General features: G+C 37.9%; 1 protein-coding gene across 2 annotated transcripts in view; it reads left to right on the top strand.

Moving 5' to 3' along the window:
• The window catches only part of LOC106822083 (solute carrier family 22 member 10-like), a 31,642-nt gene extending 8,440 nt beyond the window's left edge, over positions 1-23,202 (top strand). Inside the window, exons 3-10 of one of the 2 annotated variants that reach the window (XM_014827103.3) lie at positions 9,767-9,921; positions 10,021-10,189; positions 11,427-11,550; positions 12,006-12,121; positions 13,961-14,175; positions 15,703-15,811; positions 16,278-16,481; positions 17,564-23,202. In XM_014827103.3, coding sequence (XP_014682589.1) covers positions 9,767-9,921; positions 10,021-10,189; positions 11,427-11,550; positions 12,006-12,121; positions 13,961-14,175; positions 15,703-15,811; positions 16,278-16,481; positions 17,564-17,624 — 1,153 coding nt within the window. In that variant the 3' untranslated portion in view covers positions 17,625-23,202. The remainder of the gene's footprint in view (positions 1-9,766; positions 9,922-10,020; positions 10,190-11,426; positions 11,551-12,005; positions 12,122-13,960; positions 14,176-15,702; positions 15,812-16,277; positions 16,482-17,563) is intronic. The other variant, XM_070488045.1, reaches the window with a different exon arrangement.
• Positions 23,203-25,152: the final 1,950 nt, after the last annotated feature.

Below are 25,152 nucleotides of genomic sequence, written 5' to 3'. Positions count from 1 at the left end.
TGCTTTTTTCTCCCCAAAGCCCCAGTACATAGTTGTATAACATAACTGTAGTCATTCTAGTTCTTCTATACGGGATGCCACCAAAGCATAGCTTGATGAGCCTTGTGTAGGTCTGCGCCCAGGATCCAAACTGGTGAACCCCAGGCTACTGTAGTGGAGCACATGAACTTAACCACTCAGCCATTGGGCTGGCCCCCTGTAAAGATGTGATTTTTGACAACACCATAAGGGAGGATGAAGATGTTTATGAGCAGAGTTTTATATGCTGTTGAAGTTGACATCAACTCAAACTAGATTATTTAAAAGTTAGGACAACTCAAACTAGATTATTTAAAAGTTAAATGTTAAATGTCATCACCATGGTAACCACAAAGAACATATCTCATACAAAAAAGGAAGCAAAAAAAAGACTCAAAATAGTTCACAAACAAAATTAACTAAACGTAAAAGAAGTCAGTAAAGGAAGAAAAGAATGACAAAAAATGTATAAGACCATAAAGAAAAAAAATAGTAAAATGACAGAAGTAATTCCATATCAAAAACCTATTTAAATATGAATGGATTAAGTCCTCCTAAAAAGACACAGATCTGCAGAATGGAAAAATAAAGCATGACCCAACCATAACAAAACATGATTCACATATATGCTACCTGCAAGAGACTTATTTTGGATCAAGAGAAAGTAGATTGAAAGAGAAAATACACAAAAAGACATTTCATTCAAATAGTAATCAAAAGAGAGTTGGGTTAGCTATACTAATAATAGATCAAATAGACTGTAAGCCAAAAACTGCTACAAGACACTAGGACATTAAATATTGACTAAAGGGTCAATTCCTCAAGAAAATATAACAATTTTAACCATATATGCCTCAAAGAATAGAGACCGCAAACCCGTGAAGCAATAATTAACATCACTGAAGGGCAAGATATTTCTCTAATAATAGTTGAAAACTAGAATACTTCAATTTTAATAATGGATGGAACATCTAGACAGAAGAATATTAAAGAAATACAGGACTTGAGCAACACCACAAACTACTAGAGCTAATAGACATGTATATAACTCTCTACCTGGTGACAGCAGAATTGCATTCCTTTCAAGAGAACATGGAAAAATTCTCCATACTTAGATCATATGAGGCCCAAAATCAACAATCAATAAATTTCAAAACATCAAAATCATACTAATTATTTTCTCTGATTACAATAGAATGAAACTAGAAATCAACAGCCGGAAGAAAACTGTAAAGTTTATAAATGTATGGGAATTAAACAAAACACTTTTAAACGATGTGTCAAAGAAGAAATCACAAAAAAATAGAAAATATTTAGAAGTGAATTAAAGCAAACACTCAACATCTCAAAACTTATGGGTTGTAGTGAAGACAATGCTCAGTGGGAAATTTATAACTGTAAACATCTACATTAAAAAGAAGAAGGGCCACTTCCATGGCCTAGGGGTTAAGTTCAACACACTCTGCCTTGGTGGTCCGGGTTCAGTTCCCAGGATGGACCTAAACAATTCATCAGCAAGCATGCAGTTGCAGTGACCCACATACAAAATAGAACAAGATTGGCACAGATGTTAGCTCTGAGCAAATCTTCCTCAGGAAAAAAAAAAGGAAGAAAATGGAATAGTGATGTCAGCAAGGCTGCAGAACAGCAAGGCCCCAGCTCTCATTCCCACATACAAACAATGATTTGGCAGTCATTCACAGACAAAAGTGCCCTTGTAGGACACTTGGGATTCAGGTTAAAGATTGCAAAATCTCAGTGAAACACAAGATCAAGAAGTGCAGCATTGAGAAAGCAGGCCTACACCTCAGTGGCAGGCCCACTGACCATGGTCTCATCTACAGACCCAGAAGCAGCATATCCCCAAGCAGCCATAGTTCCAGCCTCACATGTCTGCAGTCCTACCACAAGCCCCATACACCTAGGGACTTGGGAGTTGCCACACCCTTTGATGCCCCTGATAATAGACCCACTGTTCTTAGACATTACCGTAGACCTTGACACAGAACTGTGACCATGCTTAAACCTTGCTGACCAGGGTGCAAGGAGTCCTGTCAGTCCAGGGACCTGGCAGGAACCACACCCATCCATACTATCAATAAAGGCCCACTGACCAGACCTGACCATGGACCCAGCAGCAGGCATATGACCCAGATATACCCTCACTAAACTGTGATCCTAGAGGAGGTCCCATCAGTCTTAGGACACAGAAGGAAGTCTTTATCTGCCAAAATGAATTCATAAAGACTGGAAGAGTTGTATGCTCCTTCAAATGCAGAAACACCAATGTGAGGTACACAGATTATGAAGAATCAGGCAGACATGCCACTACCAAAGGAAACTAACAAAGCCCAAGTAATTGACCCTACAGAAATGGAGGCCAGTTAACTTCTTGAGAAAGAATTCAAAATAATCATCTGCAAGAAGCTCAATCAACTACAAGAGAACATAGATAGACAAATAAATGAAACCAGGAAAACAGTATATGAAAAAAATGAGAAATCTAATAAAGAAATAAAAATCATAAAGAAGAACCAAAAAGAAATCCTAGAACTGAAGGATAAAGTGACTGAACTGAAAAATTCAATAAAGAACTTCAACATAAGATTCGATCATTCAGAAGAAACAATAAATGAACTCAAAGAGAGATTTTTTGAAATTATCCAGTTAGAGAAACAAAAAATAAAAGATTGAAAATGGGTTCTGAGGGCAGGCCCAGTGGTGCAGTGGTTAAGTTTGTGCACTTCACTTTGGTGGCCAGGGATTCACAGGTTTGGATCCCAGGCATAGACCTACACACGGCTTATCAAGCCATGCTCTGACAGCATTCCACATACGAAATACAGGAAGATTGGCATGGATTTCAGCTCAGGGACCATCTTCCTCAAGCAAAAAGAGGAAGATTGGCAACAGATTTTAGCTTATGGTCAATCTTTCTCAATCAAGAAAAAGGAGTTCTGAACACATATGTAACTTATAGAACAAAATCTATTGAAATAATATATGCATAATGGGTTTCTCCAAAGAAGAAGAGAGAAAGGGGCATAAAGTTTACTTAATGAAGTAATGGCTGAGAACTCCCAAAATCTACAAAGGGAAATGGAAATCTTGATTCATGAAACCCAAAAGTTTCCAAATAGGCAAAAGCCAAAGATGTCTACACAAAGACATAGTATAAATAAATTATTAAGCAGCAAGAGAAAAGTGATTTGTCACAAACAAGGGAGCTCTCATAAGACTATCAGTGGATTTCTCAAAAATCTTGCAGGTCAGAGGAGAGTGGGATGATATACTCAAAATATTGAAAGAAAAAGATGGCCAACAAAAAATATTTTATCTGGAAAAATTCTCCTTTAAGACTAAAGAAGAAATAAAGCCTTCTTTAGACAAGCAAAAACTGAGAGAATTTATCATCACAAGATTTGCCTTACAAGAAGTGTTGAATTAAAAACACTAAATAACAATGTAAAAGTGTATGAAAGGGTACACCTCACTGCTAACAGTAAATATAAAGACAAACAGAATATTATAATCCTCTAATGGTGGCATTTAAATCGCTTTTAACTCTAGTGTATAAATAAAAAGAAAAAAGCAATAAGGATTGGGGAAAGACGTCAGCATCATGGTGGAGTGAGCTGAACTGGTAATCTCTCCCTTCCACCATACAATGAAAAAGACATTCATATTTCAAGAGAGGACATCCAAACACAACACAAAAGACGTCTAAGAGACCCACGCAGCCAAATGACAGAGGGCAGAGAGGGTTGATCACTCCTTCAAGGAGGTAGAATGGGGTGAGAGAAAACTTCACTCACTCCCCAAAACACTGGGATCTGGGGCCTCGGGCAACCTCCCAATGGGAAGGAACAGGGGTGGGGATGTTCATTGTTGGAACATCAAAGATCCCCAAGGGCCCTCACAGCCTCAGGGAAAGCCCCTACAGAGGTGAAAGCTAATGTGGGAATGACCTCATCACAACACCCCAGGAGAGCAGATAGTGAGGGCAGAGTGCAAAAGCCCTGAGAGTACACAGAAGAAAGTGCCCCTCCACCCCACCCAGTCAACACTGGCTCCAGCACTTGGGATCCTGGCAGAACACAGAGGGCTAGAATACACAACTCTTGACCACTACCCAGTGGCAATAGGCAGTAACCATAACCAAATAATACCATGATGCACAAAAACAGAGCCACATCATTTAGCAGTATCAAAAATAATATTAAAACTCCAGACCAGAGAGAAGAGGACAAGTACCCAGAAATCAGTCCTGAGGACACAGAAATATAAAATCTAAATGATAGAGAATTCAAAATAGCTACCATCAAACAACTACACGAGTTAAAAGAGAATGTAGAGAAACAACCCAATGAGTTCCAGAGCTACTTCACAAAAGAGATTGAAACTACAAAGAAGAAGCCATCAGAAATATTAGAGATGGAAGACACAATGGAAGAGATAAAATATGGATTCCTTCAATGCTCAAGCAGACATCACAGAGCAGCAAATCAGCATAATTGAGGACAGACATGTTGCAATGCTCCAGATAAAGGAGGAGAAAGAACTAAGACTAAAAAGAAATGAAGAAAATGTCCGAGAGATATCCAACTCTATTAGGTAACGCAACATAGGAATTGTAGGTATTCAAGAGGGAGGATAATGGAGCAGAAAGCTTGTGCAAAGAAATCGTAACAAACTTCCCAAACCTAGGGAAAGAGATGGAAATCCATGTGGAAGAGACAATCAGATCTCCTGAATATGTAAATGTAAAAAGACCTACTGCAAAGCATATACTAGTGAAACTGGCAAAAGTGAATGACAAAGACAAAATACTAAGGGCAGCAAGGGAGAAGAAAATAACCTACAAAGGAACTCCTATCAGGCTTTCAGCAGATTTCTCTGCAGAAACCTTACAGTCTAGGAGAGACTCAAATGACATATTCAAATCTTTGAAGGACAAAAACTTTCAGCCAAGAATACTCCATGCAGTGAAAATGTCCTTCAGATATGATGCAGAGATAAAAACTTTCCCAGATAAAATCTAAGGGAGTTCATAGCCACAAGACCCTCTCTACAAGAAATCCACAAGAAGGACCTCATACCTGGAAAAAAAAGGAGAAAGGAGTTACAAATCATGGGGTAAGGAGATAAATAGGTAGAAAAACTCAGAAAATTTTACCTATGTATCAGAACAGGTTAGGAAATACTCAAGAATAGCATTAAAGATAAAGGGAAGGAAAACACCAAAAACAAAGATACTCTTGTCATTTTAATCACAAACTCACAACACAAGATGGAATAAGATGTGAGAAAAACAACTTCGGAGGGGAAGAGGAAAGGCACTGAATTGGTTTAGTCTAAGGAAATAAGAAGCAATCAGAAAATGGACTATCTTATCTATGAGATTTTGAATACAAACTTCATGGTAACCACTAAACAAAAAAGCAGAACAGAGACACAAATAACAAATAAGGAGAAAACAAAGAAACAGAACATAAAAAAGCTACATAACTCAATTGATAGACCAAAATATACAGGACGAGAAACAAAGGAAATGCAGGGGAACCAGAAAACAAGTAATAAAAGGGCAGCACTAAGCCCTCATATATTGATAATCACCCTAAACATAAATAGATTGAATTCTCCAATAAAAAGACAGAGTGGCAAGATGGATTACAGAACAAGAACCCAAAATATGCTGCCACCAGGAAACATCTCAGCTTCAACAACAAACACAGGCTCAGAGTGAAGGGATGGAAGATGATACTCCAAGCTAATGGCAAACAAAAGAAAGCAGGTGTTGCAATACTTATATAATACAAAGTAAACTTCAATATAAGACTGCTAAACAGAGACAAAGAGGGGCAGTATATAATGATTGAAGGGACACTCCACCAAGAAGACATAACACCTAAACATCTGTGCACCCAACATAGGAGCACCAAAGTACATAAAGCAACTATTAACAAACCTAAAAGGAGATATTAACAATAGCACACTAATAGTAGGGGGCCTCAACACTCCACTCACATCAATGGATAGATCACCCAAACAGAAAATCAACAAGGAAACAGTAGAATTCAATGAAAAGCTAGACCAGTTGGACTAATAGACATATATAGAACACTCCATCCAAAAACAGCAGAAGACTCATTCTTCTCAAGTGCACACAGAACATTTTCAATGATAGACCATATGTTGGGAAAACAGGCAAGCCTCAATAAGTTTAAGAAGACTGAAATAATAACAAGCATCTTTTCTGATCACAATCCTATGAATCTAGAAATTAATTACAAGAAAAAATCTGAGAAAGGGACAAAGATTTGGAGACTAAACAACAGGCTATTGAACAATGAATGGATCATTGAAGAAATTAAAGGAGAAATCAAGACATATCTGGAGACAAATGAAAATGAATTCACACCATACCAACTCGTATGGGATGCAGCAAAAGCAGTATTAAGAGGGAAATTCATCACAATACAGGCTCACTTTAGCAAAGAAGAAACATCCCAAATAAGCAATCTCAAACGGCAGCTAACCAAATTAGAAAACGAAGAAACAAAGCCCAAGGTCAGCAGAAGGAGAGAAATAATAAAAGTCAGAGCAGAAATAAATGCTATTGAAACAAAACAGGCAGTAGAAGGGATCAATGAAACAAAGAGCTGGTTCATTGAGAAGATAAACAAAATTGACAAATCCCTAGCCAGACTTACAAAGAAAAGAAGAGAGAAAGATTGGATAAATAAAATTAGGAATGAATGAGAAGAAATAACAACAGATACCACAGAACTACAAAGGATTATAAGAGAATACTACGAAAAGCTATATGCCAACAAAATCGAGAATCTAGAAGAAATGGATAAATTTTTGGACTCTTACAGCCCCCTAAAGCTGAATCAAGAAGAAAAAGATAATCTGAATAAACTAATCACAAGTACAGAGATTGAAACAGTAATCAAAAGCAGCCCAAAAAATAAAAGCCCATGGGGCCGGCCCAGTGGCACAGCTGTTAAGTGTGTATGTTCCACTTCGGTGGCCCAGGGTTCGCCGATTCATATCCCAGGTGTGTACATGGCACTGCTTGGCAAGTGGTGGGCGTCCCACAAAAGTAGAGGAAGATGGGCACGGATGTTAGCTCAGGGCCAGTCTTCCTCAGCGAAAAGAGGAGGATTGGCAGCAGATGTTAACTCAGGGCTAATCTTCCTCAAAAATACAAAGGCAAAATAAAAACCCAGGAACAGAGAGCTTCCCAGAAAATTATAACAAACTTTCATAGAGGGGGGCCAGCCCCATGGCCAAGTGGTTAGGTTCGCACACTCCACTTCAGTGGGCCAGGGTTTCACCAGTTCAGATCCTGGATGTGGACATGGCACCACTCATCAGGCCGTACTGAGGGGGCTTCCCGCATACCACAACCAGAACCACTCACAACTAGAATATTGGGGGCTTTGGGGAGAAGAAAAAAAAACAAAGAGAAAACTTTCAGACAGGATTTAATATCTATCTTTCTCAAGTTATTCAAAAACACTAGGGAAGATGGAATGCCTCCTAAGACATTCTGTGAAGCCAACATCACTCTGATATCAAAGCCTGACAAGGACAACACAAAAAAAGGAAAACTATGGGCCAATATCGCTGAGGAACATAGATGAAAAAATCCTCAACAAAATATTCGAAACCCAAATACAGCAATACATCAAACAGTTCATAGATCATGATCAAGTGGGATTTACATCAGGGACATAGGGATGGTTCAACATCCGCAAATCAATCAATATGGTACACCACATTAACAAAATGAGGAATAAAAACCACATGATCATCTCAATAGACACAGAGAAAGCATTTGACAAGATCCAACATCAACTTATGATAAAAACTCCTAAAAAATGAGGATAGAAGGAAATTACCTCAACGTAATAAAGGCCATATATGACAAACCCACAGCCAACATCATACTCAATGGGAAAAAACTGAACGCCATTCCTCTGAGAACAGGAGCAAGACAAGGTTACCCACTTTCACCACTCTTATTCAATATAGTACTGGAGGTGTTGGGCAGAGCAATTAGGCAAGAGAAAGGAATAAAAGGAATCCAAATAGGGAGTGAAGAAGTGAAACTCTGGTTGTGTGCAGATGACATGATCTTATATATAGAAAACCCTAAAGAATCCATCAGAAAGCTATCAGAAATAATAAACAACTACAGTAAAGCTGCCAGGTACAAAATCAACTTACAAAACTCAGTTGCATTTCTATGCTCTAATAATGAATTTACAGAAAGAGAACACAAGAATTCAATTCCATTTACAATTACAGCAAAAAGAAAAAGTATCTAGGAATAAATTTAACCAAGGAGGTGAAGGACTTATACTATGAAAACTATAAGACATTATTGAAGGAAATAGATGATGACAAAAAGAAATGGAAAAAGATTCCATGCACATGGATTGGAAGAATAAATATAGTTAAAATGCCCATACTACCCAAAGCAATCTACAGATTCAATGCGATCCCAATCAGAATCCCAATGACATTCTTCATGGAAATAGAACAAACAATCCTACAATTCATATGTGGCAACCAAAGACCCCCAAATTGCTAAAGCAATCCTGAGGAAAAGAACAAAGCTGGAGGCATCACAATCTCTGACTTCAAAATGTAGTACAAAGCCATAGTTATCAAAACAGCATGGTAATGGTACAAAAACAGGTACACAGATCAATGGAACAGAACTGAAAGCCCAGAAATAAAACCCCACATCTAAGGATAGCTAATCTTTGACAAAGGTGCCAAGAACATACAGTGGAGGAAAGATAGTCTCTACAACAAATGGTGTTGGGGAAACTGGACGGCCACATGCAAAAAGATTGAAAGTAGACCATTATCTCATGCCATACACAAAAATAAACTCAAAATGCATCAAAGACTTGAAGATAAGTCCTGAAACCATAAAACTCCTGGAAGACAATATAGGTAGTACAATCTTTGACACTGAACTTAAAAGGATCTTTTCCAATCCAATGTCTTCTCAGACAAGGGAAACAAAAGAAAAAATAAACAACTGGGACTTCATCAGACTAAAAAGCTTCTGCAAGGCAGAAGAAACTAGGATCAAAACAAAAAGACAGCCCACCAATTGGGAGAAAATATTTGCAAAGCATGTACCAACAAGGGTTTAATCTCCATAATATATAAGGAACTCATACAACTGAACAACAAAAAAACAAACAGCCCGATCAAAAAATTGGCGGAGGATATCAACAGACATTTTTCCAAAGAAGATATACAGATGGCCAATAAACACACGAAAAGATGTTCAACATCACTAATCATCAGGGAAATGTAAATCAAAACTACACTAAGATACCACCTTACACCTGTTAAAATGGCTATAATCACTAAGACTAAAAATAACAAACATTGGAGAAGGTGTGGAGAAAAGGAAACTTCATACACTGCTGATGGGAATGCAAACTAGTGCAGCCACTATGGAAGACAGTATGGAGATTTCTCAAAAGACTAAAAATGGAAATACCATATGATATTCTCAGTCTATATTATAAACTGGGAGCATTACATTTGAGGAAATGTCTGTTATTGATTTAGCTCTTGATTTGTCAAGCTTTCAAGTACAAAGACTCACTTGTTAAAATTCTCCAAATTTCAGAGTATGCTTTCATTTTCTGAAGTTTTTACCACAAATTATTATTATTCCCATAATCTAACCTAACACTTTTTTTCTTAGGTTTGGGCGAAAGGTGGTTCTCAGATGTTGTTTGCTCCTGCTGGCCATCTCTGGGACCTGCGCAGCCTTTGCTCCCACCTTCCTCGTTTACTGCTTACTACGCTTCTTGTCAGGTTGTTCTTCCATGGCCATCATGATGAATAGCAGTATGCTTAGTAAGTCATTAATTTTGATCTCCATTTTCCAAGCCTTGAATTTGACCTGGAAATTCCACCTTTATCTGACACTAATATCCTAACTGGGTTTTCTTTCAGTTGTAGAGTGGACAAGGTCTCAGTCTAAAGCCATGGTAATAACACTGGTATCTTGTGCCCTTAGTATGGGACAGATAATCCTGGGAGGCCTGGCTTTTGTCTTTCGAGAGTGGCGCACCCTGCAGCTGGTGGTGTCTGTACCTTTCTTTGCCTTGTTTCTCTCCTCAAGGTATGAGCCTTCTCTCTCACTGTGTCTTATGGGAGCATGGTATGAAAATGAATATTGAATTGAGACATAATTGATTTTCTTATTCCCTGGACCCTTCCTTACCATCTAGACCTAAACCCCATGCGTCTTATCTGTTCACTCAGTGCAATTTGAGAAGCAGAATAGGGAGTAGCAACGAACTTTCCACCTGGGAGTTCTGGGCATTTTCTGCCATCGTTATTCTTAAGTCTTACCCTGTAGAATGGTCATAGAGTTATACCAACATTATATTCCTTAACATAGAATACAGACTCAAATATTTAAAAAGAAATATCTTCAATTCTTTTTTGGCTTTGGAAGGAGTCAGGTTATAGTGAAGTTTTCAGTAATTTTCACTTTTGTAGATAAAATTGGATAAAAGGAAGAGGCAGCAAATATATTCACATAGCTATTTGACAGAATAGCAGCCACGTTTCTCTAGTACTGAAAACGGTCATGCAGATTGGGTGATTTACATCATGTGTTCACCACTCCCTGCTCACTTAAATAATTGTAACAAACATTTATTTTTTGACAACTTCATCCCTACACTTAAAACAAGTCTAGGGGAGAGTCAGATATATCGATCATGGAGAGATGATATAGATTTAAACAGCAAGGTGAGTTCAGAGAGAGAGGAGAGTGTAATCCATGTCAGACTCATCCGTTGTGTCATTCTATACTCAACAACCCTACAAGGAAGATGGCACTACTGTCTTCATTTTATTGATGAGAAAACTGAGGCAGATGTAAATAAGTGACTCACTTGTGTAGTAAGGTACCAACATAGCTGGTCGTGGCAAGAGTACTCCCAATCTTTGTTGGGCTTTAAGTTTTCATAATGTGAGACCTCCTTTTTTAAAAAAAGAATATATATTATGAGCATAAATTTGCTAGAACTCATGTCAAGCTTTGGAAGGTAATTACGTATGTGAGGAATTCTGAAGCTTAGGGTTCATAAGCTTCTCGGCAAATTTTTTGCTAAGTAAGCAGAGAGGAAATTTGACTCCAAAGTCTGTGTTCCGAACCATGAAGGTGTACTACGTGGAGTGGTCATTCTCATACTTTCCTAGCATTTGTATAATAGAACATGAGTTTCTATCCCAAACCCTACAAATGGTGGATATTAGATGGAAGGGAAAAAGCATCTGTAGTCAATAACCATAAGACAAATAAGTAAGAGAGAGTTGAATGCACTTGTAAGCTCTTCTTTCATCAGGTGGCTGAGGGAGTCTGCTCGCTGGCTGATTGTCACCAATAAACCAGATGAAGGCTTAAAGGAACTTAGAAAAGCTGCACACACAAATGGAAGGAAGAATGCTGAAGAAACTCTGAACATGGAGGTGAGGCAGACAGGGAAGGCACTTACTGGGTTGGAGGGAAAACTGACATCTGCCTTCTTATTGAGATAGACAAACCAGCTCTCTAACAAGGGCAGCTAATGAGAATGCGAGCCCAGTTCCCTAGTCTTTCACGGCCATCTCATGTAAAAGAAGCTCTGAGCACTAAGCAACTACCTCTTCCTTTAGTTCACTTCCTGATCTGCATCTATAACCTATGCAGTCTCATGGATGCCCTGCACCCCTCATTTTCAAAATACCATTGCGGCTGAATAATTTCCTGGACTCTCCTTTAACTGCCTACATCTTCCTTCATATCACTTCACACCTGTGATTGCATGTATAATATGTTACACTAGAAGAAAAGAGAACATATCTCTCTCGTCCTATTGAGTGCCAGTGCTCACCACAAGGCCTGGCACTATGCTGGCAAATGATACGTGTTTGTTGTTTTGAAGGTTTTGAGATCCACCATGCAGGAGGAGCTGGAGGCAGCACAGAACAAAACTACTATGTGTGACTTGTTCCGCACACCCAAAATGCGTAAAAGGATATGTCTCGGGTCCTTTTTGAGGTGGGCTTTACACAGTGCATCACAACATTAAAGGAGTGGGGATATGAACCTATTTATTTCAAGGGTTATAACAGTGTTGTGAGGGGGAGATGATGATTTGGAAATAAGAGATGAGGAAAATACACCAAATGATTGCTATATTTGGAGATCATCAAAGGGTTATAAAAAGACTCACATGGAACTGATTATACACTGAGGAGTTAATTATGTCATATCACTTTATCAGTCTCTTCACTGGAGATTGATGTTGAGAACTTCCATCACAGTACACATTTTGGCGTTTAATTTTTTCATTTTTGTTTTCAATTTTAATTGAAAGAAATCTTGCAAACAGTAAGATGAAGACATGATGAATATATACAGTTCAGTGAATATTGCAATATGTAAAAATGTAACCAATTTCCGGACCAAGATAGAAAAATCCTAATTCTCCAGAAGGTCCCTTCATGTATCCCCTATAACAATAGCCAGCACCACTACCACTGACCCACTCTTATTCCCTCCTCACTGCCCTCTCCCAAGACAAATAAAACTTAACAACTGTTCTGATCTCCAACACCACAGAGGACTGTTGCCTGATCTTGACCTTCACATAACATAAATGACAAAATGGTTCTGTGACACACACTTTTTCCTCAAGCTTAGCCATGCAAGATTCATCAATTTTGTTGCATGTAGCAGTAGGTTGTTTTCTCCCACTGTTTCAGTACTCCATTAGATGAATACACTACAATTTCTTCATGTACTTGAATGTTGGTGGATGTGTATTTGTTTCCAATTTGGGGTGTTAACACTAGGGTTTCTATAGAAAATCTTGTCCATTATATCTTGGGGGATATAACTATTTACTTTGGTAGAGTCAGGAAGGGCAATTTTGAAGACTTTGAAGACAATATATACATCCCCCTACCCCTGCCAAGCTTAAGAATGTAACTATTGAAGTGTACAGTTTTCCTCTTCCTAGGCATATCCTAGGATACTGTTCCTCATTTCACTGCATTGTGCTTTTTCACATTTCCGCTATTTACTAGGTCACAGACTCACATATCTGAATCCTAAACAATCAGAATGGAAAGAAAAAGTAGAGATTATGATCAGGAAAGGACTTACTAGCTTGGGATTGCTGTGGTCTGTGGTGGTTTCTTCTGCTGTAATGTTGAATTCTAGCTCTCTCTGTGCGATGTATATTATTGAAGTGGACTCCTTTCCTTTAGATGCTTTCTGGGTAAATCGTAAATCTCCAGGGGGAACCTTTGATTTCATTTCCTATCATATAGTTGGTGCATGTTTGTCTGCCTGTATTCTCTTAGCCTTAGGATGTCAGATATGAACCTTAAGTTCCCTAGAATTCAGTCAGAGCCCAGGACACTGTGCTTCCAAATCAAGGGGATTCACATAGTCTCTTTGAAGCTTCAATTACTAGTTGAGCAAAGCGAAATTTCTTCATGGTATGGGGGTTGGGAGGAGAGAGGGAGGACTCACAGCATACTGATAACCCTCAGAAAAAGTGTACTTTCCCTAATTTCCAAATTTTAACTCTTCTATGTCCAACTTCTATATCCCATGCAGTTCGGTGATTGGGTCAGATTCTATTTCCCTGTCATTGCCAACACTTAGGGACTCGGACAAGAGAACGATAGAAGGAGTATCGTTTTCACATATTGTCATGCAATTATTTATGGTAACTTTAAATTATCATCTTAAAAAGAAGTGTTATGCAAACATGACTGGGCCTTTATTCTGTACATTGATCACTGGCTGCCTGGGTCAATATGATCATCAGCTGCAGCACGTAGGCTCTAAATATGGCATGTGTCTTTCCTCTTTTGTTCACTACAGATTTACAAACACATTACCCTTTTATGGCATCTTTATCAACCTACAGCACTTTGGAAGCAATATTTTCCTGTTCCAGGTAGTCTTTGGAGTTCTCACTGCCTCAGGTCGATGTCTTGCACTTTTATCACTGAACCATATGGGCCGTCGAATAACCCAGATGCTTTTCATGTTCCTGATGGGATTTTCCCTCTTGGTCAACATCTTTGTGCCCCAAGGTGAGAGAAGACTGGACTTTGGGGAAAGGAAATGTCTCTTCCTCATCTTTTAGGGATTGTATCTGTCACACTTGTCTGAAGCCAGGAGCAAAGAGAGGTCCCAAGTAAGGGCTAAGTATTCTCCAAAGCCAATCTGAAGGTTTGCGACAAATTCTGCTGATAAATTGTTGGGAAAAGAGCCAAAATTCAGCAAAGGACAGCATAGGCATATATTTGTCTTCTTCACATCCTGGAAGTATGTGCAAACTGGTACCATTTAGTGCAATTGGTCACTTGCCCTTTGGCGATTCATTCTTTTAATAACAAGCATGGAGGGGTTAGGTCTTGCAGTTATCACCCATGTGAGGACACAATACACTCATGTCTTCTGTCTGGGCTTTTAATTACCAGCTTTGATGACTAATCAGGTTCCTGATCCCTATATATCCACACATGAGTGTGGTGTTAAGTCACCATGACTGCAGCCTTTGCTTATGGGAGTCTTCGTGACCTTCAGGAAATGAAAAATTCCCCATTTCAAGTGGCAAAGGAATGGACAGTGGGAATAAGGAATTAAGCAGATTAAAAGCCTAGTCCATTTCCTGTTAGATTACTTTATAAGTTAATAGAATGATGACATGTAATGATTAGGAGAAACTCACTGGCACTATTCTTCACCTATCTCCCAATTCAGGAATGTACTTTGCAGCATTACAGATAGTTGGACTCTACTGCTCAGAATATCGTTAATGATGCAGGCCTACTCCCTTACACTAGAGTTCTTTCCAGTATTATAAAGCTATAATTATATTTCTTTTGATATTGACAAAAAACTATCTGAAACTTATTTTTAGTGGTTCCAAAACTCTGACACTTTTTTCCAAATAGAAGTTTCCATTCTTGGTTCTTATGTCTAACATTCTTCTAGCCCCAGCCTCTCTCCAGCCTGTCCACTAACAAAGTAGTCCAGTCCTTTGCTTACTCTATCACGCCATACCCACCCAATGACAATGTTGTATCTACACTATGTTGACTGACTCATCCAGGTTTACCTGGAATTTTCCTGGTTTTATCAATGAAAATCCCACGTTGCTAAAACTCCATAATTCCCAGGAAAACCAGGATGGCTGGTCACTTTAAATTCTGCATTTTAATTGGAAAATTCTCAAGTTTAGAGCTGGGTCTTACACTCCGCTATTCTCCACATGATGGTCCTATCTTCTACACTAAGCGCATAACAAGCCCTGGACAGAACAAGTAAAAATAAATTTCTGCCAGACTCACATTTTCTTTTCCTCTGGCAAATATCAGATATGCAGAGAGATTTGCTGCAATTAATCTGGTAATTTTATGTGCTTTTTACCACCAATGTTGAAATTCTAAATTTCTCAATTTATCAACTGCTCAATGCTCTCTGCCACTGTACAATTTTCCGCAATATATTTCAAACACACAAATAACCTCTAGGGTCTTTTTTCTGACTACATTTGTTGGATGCTGATTCCGTTAGCCCAGATTTCTTAGTCTCACTGGTCTTCCCGTCTCCAGAAATGCAGACCCTACGTGTGGCTTTGGCAAGTGTGGGAATCGGCTCTTGTGCTGCCTCTTCCTGCAGTGCTTCTGTCCACTTGGCTGAGCTCAACCCAACTGTCCTCAGGTATGAGTTTATGGATGCTCTGCCAGAGCCAAAATAGGACTTTCCCAGCTAATCAACACTTATTGCGAGAAGAAGCCCAGGAAGACTTGTATATTATAAAAGCAATCGTTTGTAGTAGTAATGGTAATAATATACTAACAACAATTACAGCCAAAGTTTATTGAAAACTGATTTTGTGCCATGTACTGTGCTAAGCAGTACTTTAATTCGTAATCTCATTCAATTTTGGACCACTCATCAGGGCAGGTGCAATATGTAACATTCTATTTAAAATGATGAAAATGAGTCTTAACACAAAGACAGCTAGAAAATCATAGGGCAAATCTCAAAAACAAGTGTTTGTCTCAAAGCCCATGTATTTAACAGTTGTGCTCTATTGTCTTTCCTAATCGAGTCAAAATAATATATCACAAATTACACATGTGAATGTTTGCCAGATTATTATGCATTGTTGTTTACCCCTCAGAGCAAGAGCTTCAGGATTAGGTTTAGTGATCGGCAGGATTGGGGCAGCACTGGCTCCCCTCTTGATGATCCTCGTGGTGTATCTTCCCACTTTGCCCTGGATCATCTATGGAGTCTTTCCCATCATTGGTGGTCTTGTTGTCTTCTTTCTACCTGAGACCAGGAATCAGCCTCTGCCTGACACCATCCAGGATGTGGAAAAAGGGTGAGTAAAACTTCTAGCCATCTCTTGTGAGGAACTGTGTAGTTTTAGTGGTGAAGAGATGAAAATTAGCTCTGTTGTGGTGGCCCTCATGAAAGAAAGACATTCGTGATTCTCTGATCCATATGAGCCTGGGAACCAAGGGGGAAAGAAATGAGACAGCCAGTGAAAGAATAATGTTAGGAAGATCACACAGAGTTAAAGAGTCTCTTTGAAAAGATGATAAAGGAAATAATTGTTTAGGTGCCTATGAGATTTGGGTAATTTTGCTGCCACAAGTAACAAAAGATTGAGGATTGAGAAAATAAGAAACCAATAAAAGGTATTTTTAAATGAGGCAAATGGTATATCAGTTTCCTAGGGCTTCCATAATAATGGTCCACAAACGGAGTGACTTCAACAGCAGAAGTTTATTTTCTTATAGTTCTGGAGCTTGGAAGTCTGAGCTCAAGTTGTCGGCAGGGCCATGATCCCTCTGAAGGCTCTAGGGAAGTATCTGTTCAGGCTGCTCTCTTAGCTTCTGGTAGTTCCTTGGCTTGTGGCAGCAGAACTCCAGTCTTCACGTGGCATTCTCCCTGGCATGCCTGTGTGTCCAAATTTCCCCTTTTTATAAGGACAGCAGTCATATTGGATTAGAGGCACCCCATACTCCAGTATGACCTCATCTTAACTAATTATATCTGCAACAAGCCCATTTCCTAATATAGTAATCTCACATTCCGAGATACTGAGAGTTAAGACTTCAACATATGAATTTTGGGGGAACACAACTCAACCCAAAAAAAATGGGCAGTCCCCTTAAGATTTTTCAATCCACCTGTTGACTTTCAAAAGGTGTCATTGACCAGAGGTCTAAAGAGACCAATGAGAGTAGAAACTTTCAAAACTGCTTTCTTGGGTCTGGACAGGCAGCATGGCCTTTTCCAGCACAAGTGTCAATCCCTCATGAATTTTACTGGATTATAAAAAGATGATAGTTAGCAGATCAGTTTGTACGTGTGCATGGTTAAAGATAAACTTTATCTTTTCTGTCTTTATAACTCACTTTTGTTTGTTTATTGGTTGTCTCTGTTTTGTTTTTTCAGCAAAAAACTCTCAAGAAAAGTAAATGAAAAAGATTCTTACATAACAGTGACAAAATTTTAAGCTGCTGTCGTGAGCTAACCAGTGAGGAAAAGGAAAATATGAAAGAAAAAAAACACAAAAGTTTTCCTTTATATCTACAAACTAGCAAGACAATACACAGGAAAAGTCAATCTTATTTACATTTATGGCACAAATTTGCAATTAAAAAAATTCATAGAAACATGTAATTCTGTGAACAATCCAATATTTTGGGGAAGTAGTTGGAAAAGTTTCAAATTTATCAATAAATATTAATACACAAGATGATTCAGAAACAAAGGAAAACCATGGAAATAGGGTGTAGCTGGTTGATGTATGGACCAGCATATCATGAACTCTATCATAAATCTACTAAAATCAGACCAATATAGCATATGCAACCAGAAATCAAAAGAAATTCAGCAACAGATACCAATATATATATGCACTTAATGCATGACACTTTTTGGAGGGGGGTATATGGGGTAAAAACTGTGTCACCTCTGATATAAGCTCATTTAAACCATTTTAAGAATGAGTTGACACCTTGTGTTTGTCCTTATACTTTGACGTCAGAAATCACTCACAAATAGAAAGATTATGTGCTCTTTGGATATATTCATTGAAATTATGACAATGCTGATCTTTCAATGATGGAATTTTAGGTGATTGTTATGTTTTCTTTGCAATTTTCTCTCTTCATATTTTAAACAATTACCATATGTCATTTAAAATATTATAAACCTACTATCAAAATTGAAGGACAAATAACAAAATAAGCAATTTTCAAAATGTATATACACAATAAAAATCACTATAAATTAAAAATTATAATCTGAGTGACATTGTTAATATATGAAAAGCTGTTCAAATATAATAACAATTTAAGATGAACCCACTTTGAAATATAAGATTTCATTTTCAAAACAGCGGGTTTAAAAGTGCTAGTAATTCCCATTGTGGGTGAGGGCACATTGCAATGGGAATTCATAAAGGTGAATGCATGCTATAATAAAAAAGTAATCAAGCATGCTACAAAGCTGCTGAAAACATTTAGCGTTATATTAGGAGTTTTACTCAATTTTTAGCTCAACAAACACTTTTTGAGCATGTATGATGTACAAAGTAATACTTGTCTTGTTCCTGTGGATGCAGAGACTTAATGAGACAAAAGCATAGAATCTGAAGTATCAGATACTCCACGAAGGCAATTAGGATGTCACCTTGTACTCCTCTACAAGTCTACATGATTTTAACTTGGAGACTCAGTTCACTAAGTTGGCAGAATTCCAGAGGTATCAAGATTCCAGTATCTCTATACAATGCCAAAATTATAGCCTAGAGAACAAAGAAGGGGTGTCAATGGTTCTCACTTTTCTATTCAAAAAGATTGCTAGGTCTCTGTAAAAGCACACTTTCTCCATTGCCACTTTGCTGTTCTACAACTCTTTGCCTTTCCCAATAGATTTTGTCAATTTTATTTAGACGAACATATCATTTTTCTTGTTTAGTCTCTTTAAGTGGTGAATTACATTGACATAGTTTAAAATGTTAAGCTAACCTTGCACTAGGATAGGCCTGCTTGGTCAGGATGTAGTAACCATTTTTTTTGTATAAAAAAAATTCCTTTATTTGATTTGCTTAAATTTGAGTGACAAGTTTTGCATCAGTTTTAATGAGAGTTATTGGTGTATAATATGTTTTTCTTCTAACTTCATCTGCCTTTGGTATCCGAATTATGTTGGCCACATAAGATGTTCAGAAACATTTTCTCCTCTTCTATTCCTGAAAGAGTTTGTGTACAATTGGAATTACGTCTTCCTTAAATATTTGGTACAAGTTGCCGGTAAAGATAGCTATAGTTTTCTTTGTGGGAGGACATTTAAGTATAAATTTATTTTATGTAGTAGATATAGGACTATTCAGTTTATCTATTTCTTCTTGAGCGACTTTTCTCCTCACATGGATCCTATTTTGCTATTTCTTTGCTTGCCTGGTAATTTTTTATTGGAAACTAAGCATTGTGACCCTTACCTTGCTGGATATTTTTGTATGCCTAAAAGTATTATTGAGCTGTATGAGATTTGCTCAAGTTACTTGGAAATAATGATCTTTTCATGTCTTCCGTTTAAGCATCTCCGAATTACACAAGAGCAGGATGTGGCCTAGGTTAATTTTCTCCCCTACTGAATCAAATTCTGAGAGATCTACCAAAACCTTCACGTGAATTATGAGGTCTTCTACTCTGGATGATGGGAATAAGCACTATTCCCACCTTGGTGTGAAATTCAGGGAGTTTTACCTCTAATTGTCTAGGATGGGACTTTCTCCATTCTTATGTATTTTTCTCACCTGCATAAATGTGTCTTCCTATTCCTCCATCTTACTGAAGTTGCTCAGTCGTTGTTTTTTCAAATATATTTCCACTCTTTTCTCTGCTCTTCTCTTCTGGGACTTTCATTATGCCTATGTCAGTACACTTGATGGAGTCCCACAAGTGTCTGAGGTTCTCTTCAGGTTTCTTTATACATTTTTTTAAGTTCCTTAAACTGGATAATCTCAACTGATCTCTCTTTAAATTCATTGCTTATTTTCTGCCAGCTCAAATATGCTGGTCGCTAGACCCTCTAGTGAATATTTTGTTTCAGTTATTGTGCATTTCAACTCCAGAATTTCTATTTTGTTCCTCTTTAACATTTCCATCTTCATTCATATTTTCTCTATTTGGTGAGGCGTCTTTCTCATCCTCTTCTTTATTTCTTTAATTTTTCTGGATATTTTATTTTTTTCTTGACAATATTTAATATAGCAGATTTAAGCCTTGGTCTAATAAGCCAACATCTGGGTTTTCTCAGGTACAGTTTATACTGAGTGCTTTTTTTCCCTGTGTAGGAGTCATATTTTCTTGTTTCTTTGCATGACTCAGAACTTTCATTGAGAACTGGATCTTTTCAATAATATAACATGGCAACTCTGGAAATCACATTCTTCCCCCTTTCCCTGTGTTTGCTGTTGTTCCTGCTGCTTGTTGTAGTTTGCTTGGTTAGGGAATCTTTGTGAACAAACTCTATAAAATCTGTATCCTTTTTCACGTGCAGCCACTGAACTCTATACTTGGTTAGTTCAGTGGTCAGCTCATGAATTAGTGACCTGCAACCAATAAATGTCTCAGACTTTCCTGACAGGTTCTGAATATGTGTTGGGGCATGCCTTCAACACTCAGCCCGGCACTCTGATCTCTGACTTCGCCTCCACTTACCGCTTGTACAGAGCTTCCATGTCATCCAGAGGAGAGAGCTTAGGGAATTCCCTAGACTTTCGTGAGTATGCATACAGCCCTACACATGCACATCACCTTCTACACTCCAAGGAATAGTTTGGAGGTTTTCAAAGCCAGTATAGATATTTTGTTCTGCACCTTCTCATTTTAAGCCTTTCATGTTAGCCTATTGTTTCCCTAATTGCCATCCATCAGCTCAGGCATCCTGTGACCTGAAAACACTTGCCAGTAAATATTTGCAGCAAATGCCCCACACAGGGAGAGGACTTTCATGCTGGTCAAATACAGACTGCTGTCTAAAAGGGATCTTAGGCAAACCACCAGGCAGGTCAAATAGTGAGTGTTCTTTGTGAATGAAGCTTTGAAATAACTCAAGCTTTCTTCTTCTCTCTTTTACTAAGAATGTAAGTCAACATTTTTCAAGGCAGCAGTATAGCTGAGGAGTAGGAAATGGGACTAAGATATGTTAAAATACCTTAACACTCACTATTCTTACTAGAATTCATCCATTTTTCTTTAACAAAAGATTTCTTGTATTGCTGCAATTCTTTAGTTCATTTCCAGAGTTCAGAAAAAGTTTATGATGACAATTTATGCCATATTTTTGTTGTTGTTATTATGGAGCAACTGATTTTTAGAGGTCTTCATTCTATCATTTTTGTGAAAATCACCCCCATGCCAATTCTTAGTGCTAGAGGAAATATGCTCTTCTAATTTCAAATATTTATGGAGATAAATTTTTGTCTTTTCCCTTTATCCAGTCTTCCTTACAATGGCAAAAAGTCTTCAAATCACTTTCATCATACAATGCTTTCTGAAGTTAAAAAAAGAATACAGTGTATTTGCCTCAAAATTAGTGGGTATGTAATTTTCTATTAAGAAAAATGATTTTATGATAATTCTGTAACTACTATGCAACAATGATGTTTTAAAAATGCCAGTCTCCTAAATAGCGTGTCATTCTATTCCTTCTTTGTCTTTTCCTCGAGTGTCACAGTGGGTGCTAATGAGAACCACAGCTCAGGACCAGCCCAGGGAACAGGCAGATCCTAAGTGTCATGATTCTCCTCTCTGTTCTCACCACAGCCTCCCTTATAGGCAATTAATATGGAGACTGTCCACGCAAGAGGAGGACCAATAAGTGAATAGTCATTGTCAGTTGCAGTGTGTGCCAGTTTCAAATGACAAAAGCCAGTCTTTCTAGGGGCTAGCCCAGTGGCATTGTGATGAAGTTCACACACTCCACTTCTGCAGCCTGGGATTCGTAAGTTCAGATCCTGGGCACAGACCTACACATCACTCAGCAAGCCATGCTGTGGTGGCATCCCAGATGCAAAAAAATAAAGGAAGATTGGCACAGATGTTAGCTTATGGGCAATCTTCCTCACCAAAAAACCAAAAACAACCAGTCCTCCTAGGAGTATCTGTCCAAAACTGCAGAAACTTATTATTAGCCCTGGTACCATATCTATTGATTTGGGCCCTGCCCACTCTGTCACTGGAGGAAAACACAGATAATAATTTCAGACTAAGGGCAATTTCAAGGTCAATCAAAGTTCTGGAAACAGCAAAACCTCAAAATATTAACTTAGTGATAGTGCAAGTGTTTGCCATAATAGTCATGATACAGATCCCTCCTAAGAACTGCAATGAGCAGTAAATGAGGAAGGTGGGAGCAAAGGCTACACAGTTGTCAGTGATGGCTAACTGGAGCAAACACCATCTGAACAGCATCTTCTGTCCAAACCTAAGAAATAGTGAACCAAGTGGATTATTTAGGAACAAAGATAGTATGTGGAAAACTTGACAAAAGTTGACACATCTTGAAATTTAGAATAAATGAAACATTGACTTGAGACCTGGAAGAATAATTATATTAGTCAACAGCAGAAAATCACAGATATAACTCTCCTTATTTTTCAATATGAGACTATTGTCAAAGCTCTCTCACCAACTTATTACCAGGAAGCCTCTTATGCCATGTGAAACCGTATAAAAGAAGATAAAATATGGAAAGTTGTCACCAGTATTTACGATAAAATACATGCATTTAGGATAGTGGATTTGTGTACTGTGTTTAGAGCACCAGAGGAGTAAAATCAAGAGATCTCTACTTGGGTCCGCATTATCAAGGTAAAGGCTAAACGTATTTTAAAGGAAGAGTGGGATTACAATATATCAAAGTTGTGTTTAGATTGCATAAGAGCCACTCTCAGTTGTCTCTGGGTTTAAAGACCTTGAGAAATATGTTTCAGCTCAAACAGAAGATAACCCAGCAACCATTCCACTTAGTGAAGGATCTGATAGGAAGTTCACAGAGGAGAGAATGAGGTGAGACAGAAAATAAAGAAGAAAGAAGGGAAAATAAATAAAAAGAAAGGAATTCTGTATGTCCAGGAGCAGCAGGAAGGGACCCATTCTGGAGTCAACTTGAACAAAACTATATGCACTGACATTAAATTCTCAGTAGTATTAACATATGGACAAATCTTGGTTTTGGACACCTGCTCTGAAACTTTTGTTACTTTGGTAGTAGTATACTTAAGTCATTATAAGTCTTGTAAAGGTGTTACTTTTGGAGCATTTTTATCTTTACAACATAAATTTTATTACTATGTTTGTATCAAAGAACTCTTGACAGAATGGAATTGTCTTTTTTAAACGAGCTATGATGATGCCATGATGGAGAGGCAACCATTAGAAAAACTGAGTAATGAAAATACAATAAGTATAACTAGAGTCTATATATCCTAAATAAATCCTCATGGTACTGGTGCCAGAAATTCAGGGGGAATGGTGAATAGTTGGAGCACAGGGAACTTTTACAGAGATAGTCTTCTAATGGTAGATGCATGGCATTATACATTTGTCCCTAAGACTATATAACACAAAGAGTGTGCCCTGATGTAAGCTAGGAATTTATTCAATAATGTATCAATATTGTTCCATCAATTGTAATAAATGTACCACATTAATGGAAGATGTAAAACATGGGAAACTGTGTGTGTGACGGGTTACATGAGAACCGTCTGTATTTTCTATTCAATATTTCTGTAAACCTAAAATTGCTCTAAAAATTAAAGCCTTCAGCAAAAAACAAAATAATAACATGGTAAAGGGACATATGTCAAAATGTAAATATAGAGAAAGGTGTGGTGTTAGCGATAGTGCGTCAATCAGGGAACTATCTCTGGGAAAGAGAATGGGAAAAAGTATTAGGGGCTCACCATGCAGAGCTACAGAGTAGTTTGAAGCCACAGCCTATATATACATGCAGAAATGTAAGAAGATTTCAAAAACTTACTGCTGAATGATAAAGTGTAACAAAGACATTGGATAAATACTATGATGACTATGTAAATTAAAATACAGGCAGTCTCCAACTTACTATGGTTCAACTTATGATTTTTCTACACGAGGATGGTGTGAAAATGATACGCATTCAGTAGAAACTTTACCTTGAATTATGAATTTTGATCTTCTCCTGGGCTAGCAATATGTGGTATGATACTCTCTGGCGATGCTCAACAGCAGCAGTGGACCACAGTTCACAGTCAGCCCTGAAATACCAAAAGTAAACAACCGATACACTTAAGACCATTCTGTACCCATACAACCATTCTATTTTTCACTTTAAGTACAATATTCAATAAATTACATGAGATATTCAATACTTTATTACAAAATAGGCTTTGTGTTAGATGATTTTGCCCAACTATAGGCTAAGGTAAGTGTTCTGGGCATGTTTAAGGTAGGCCAGACTAAGCTATGATGTTTGCTAGGTTAGGTGTATTAAATGCATTTTTGACATAAATGATATTTTCAACTAAATATGGACTCATCGGGAAGTAATCTCATCATAAATTGAGGGTGATCTATACATACTTAGACACCCAATGATATTACACATTTTATAATAACATATAAAAATAAAGAGATAAATCAGGGCCAGCCCCATGGCCAAGTGGTTAAGTTTGCTTGGTCTGGTTCGGCGGCCCAGGGTTTTGCCTGTTCGAATCCTGGGCGTGGACATGACACTGCTCATCAGGCCATGCTGAGGCAGCATCCCACATGCCACAACTAGAAGGATCCACAACTAAAAATACACAACTATGTACCAAAGGGCTTTGGGTAGAAAAAGGAAAAATAAAATCTTTTTTAAAAAAAGAGAGATAAATCATCAACATATTAGAATGGTCTCTGGTGAAGGATGGGAATGGAGATAAGTGGAAACACATACAAACAGATGTACATATAAGAAAGAAGCCTTGCCGAAACTAATGAAGATAG

The sequence above is a fragment of the Equus asinus genome, chromosome 17, assembly GCF_041296235.1.
Source record: "Equus asinus isolate D_3611 breed Donkey chromosome 17, EquAss-T2T_v2, whole genome shotgun sequence".
In the NCBI taxonomy this organism is placed as follows: domain Eukaryota; kingdom Metazoa; phylum Chordata; class Mammalia; order Perissodactyla; family Equidae; genus Equus; species Equus asinus.
This window is presented reverse-complemented; position numbering and strand designations above follow the sequence as displayed.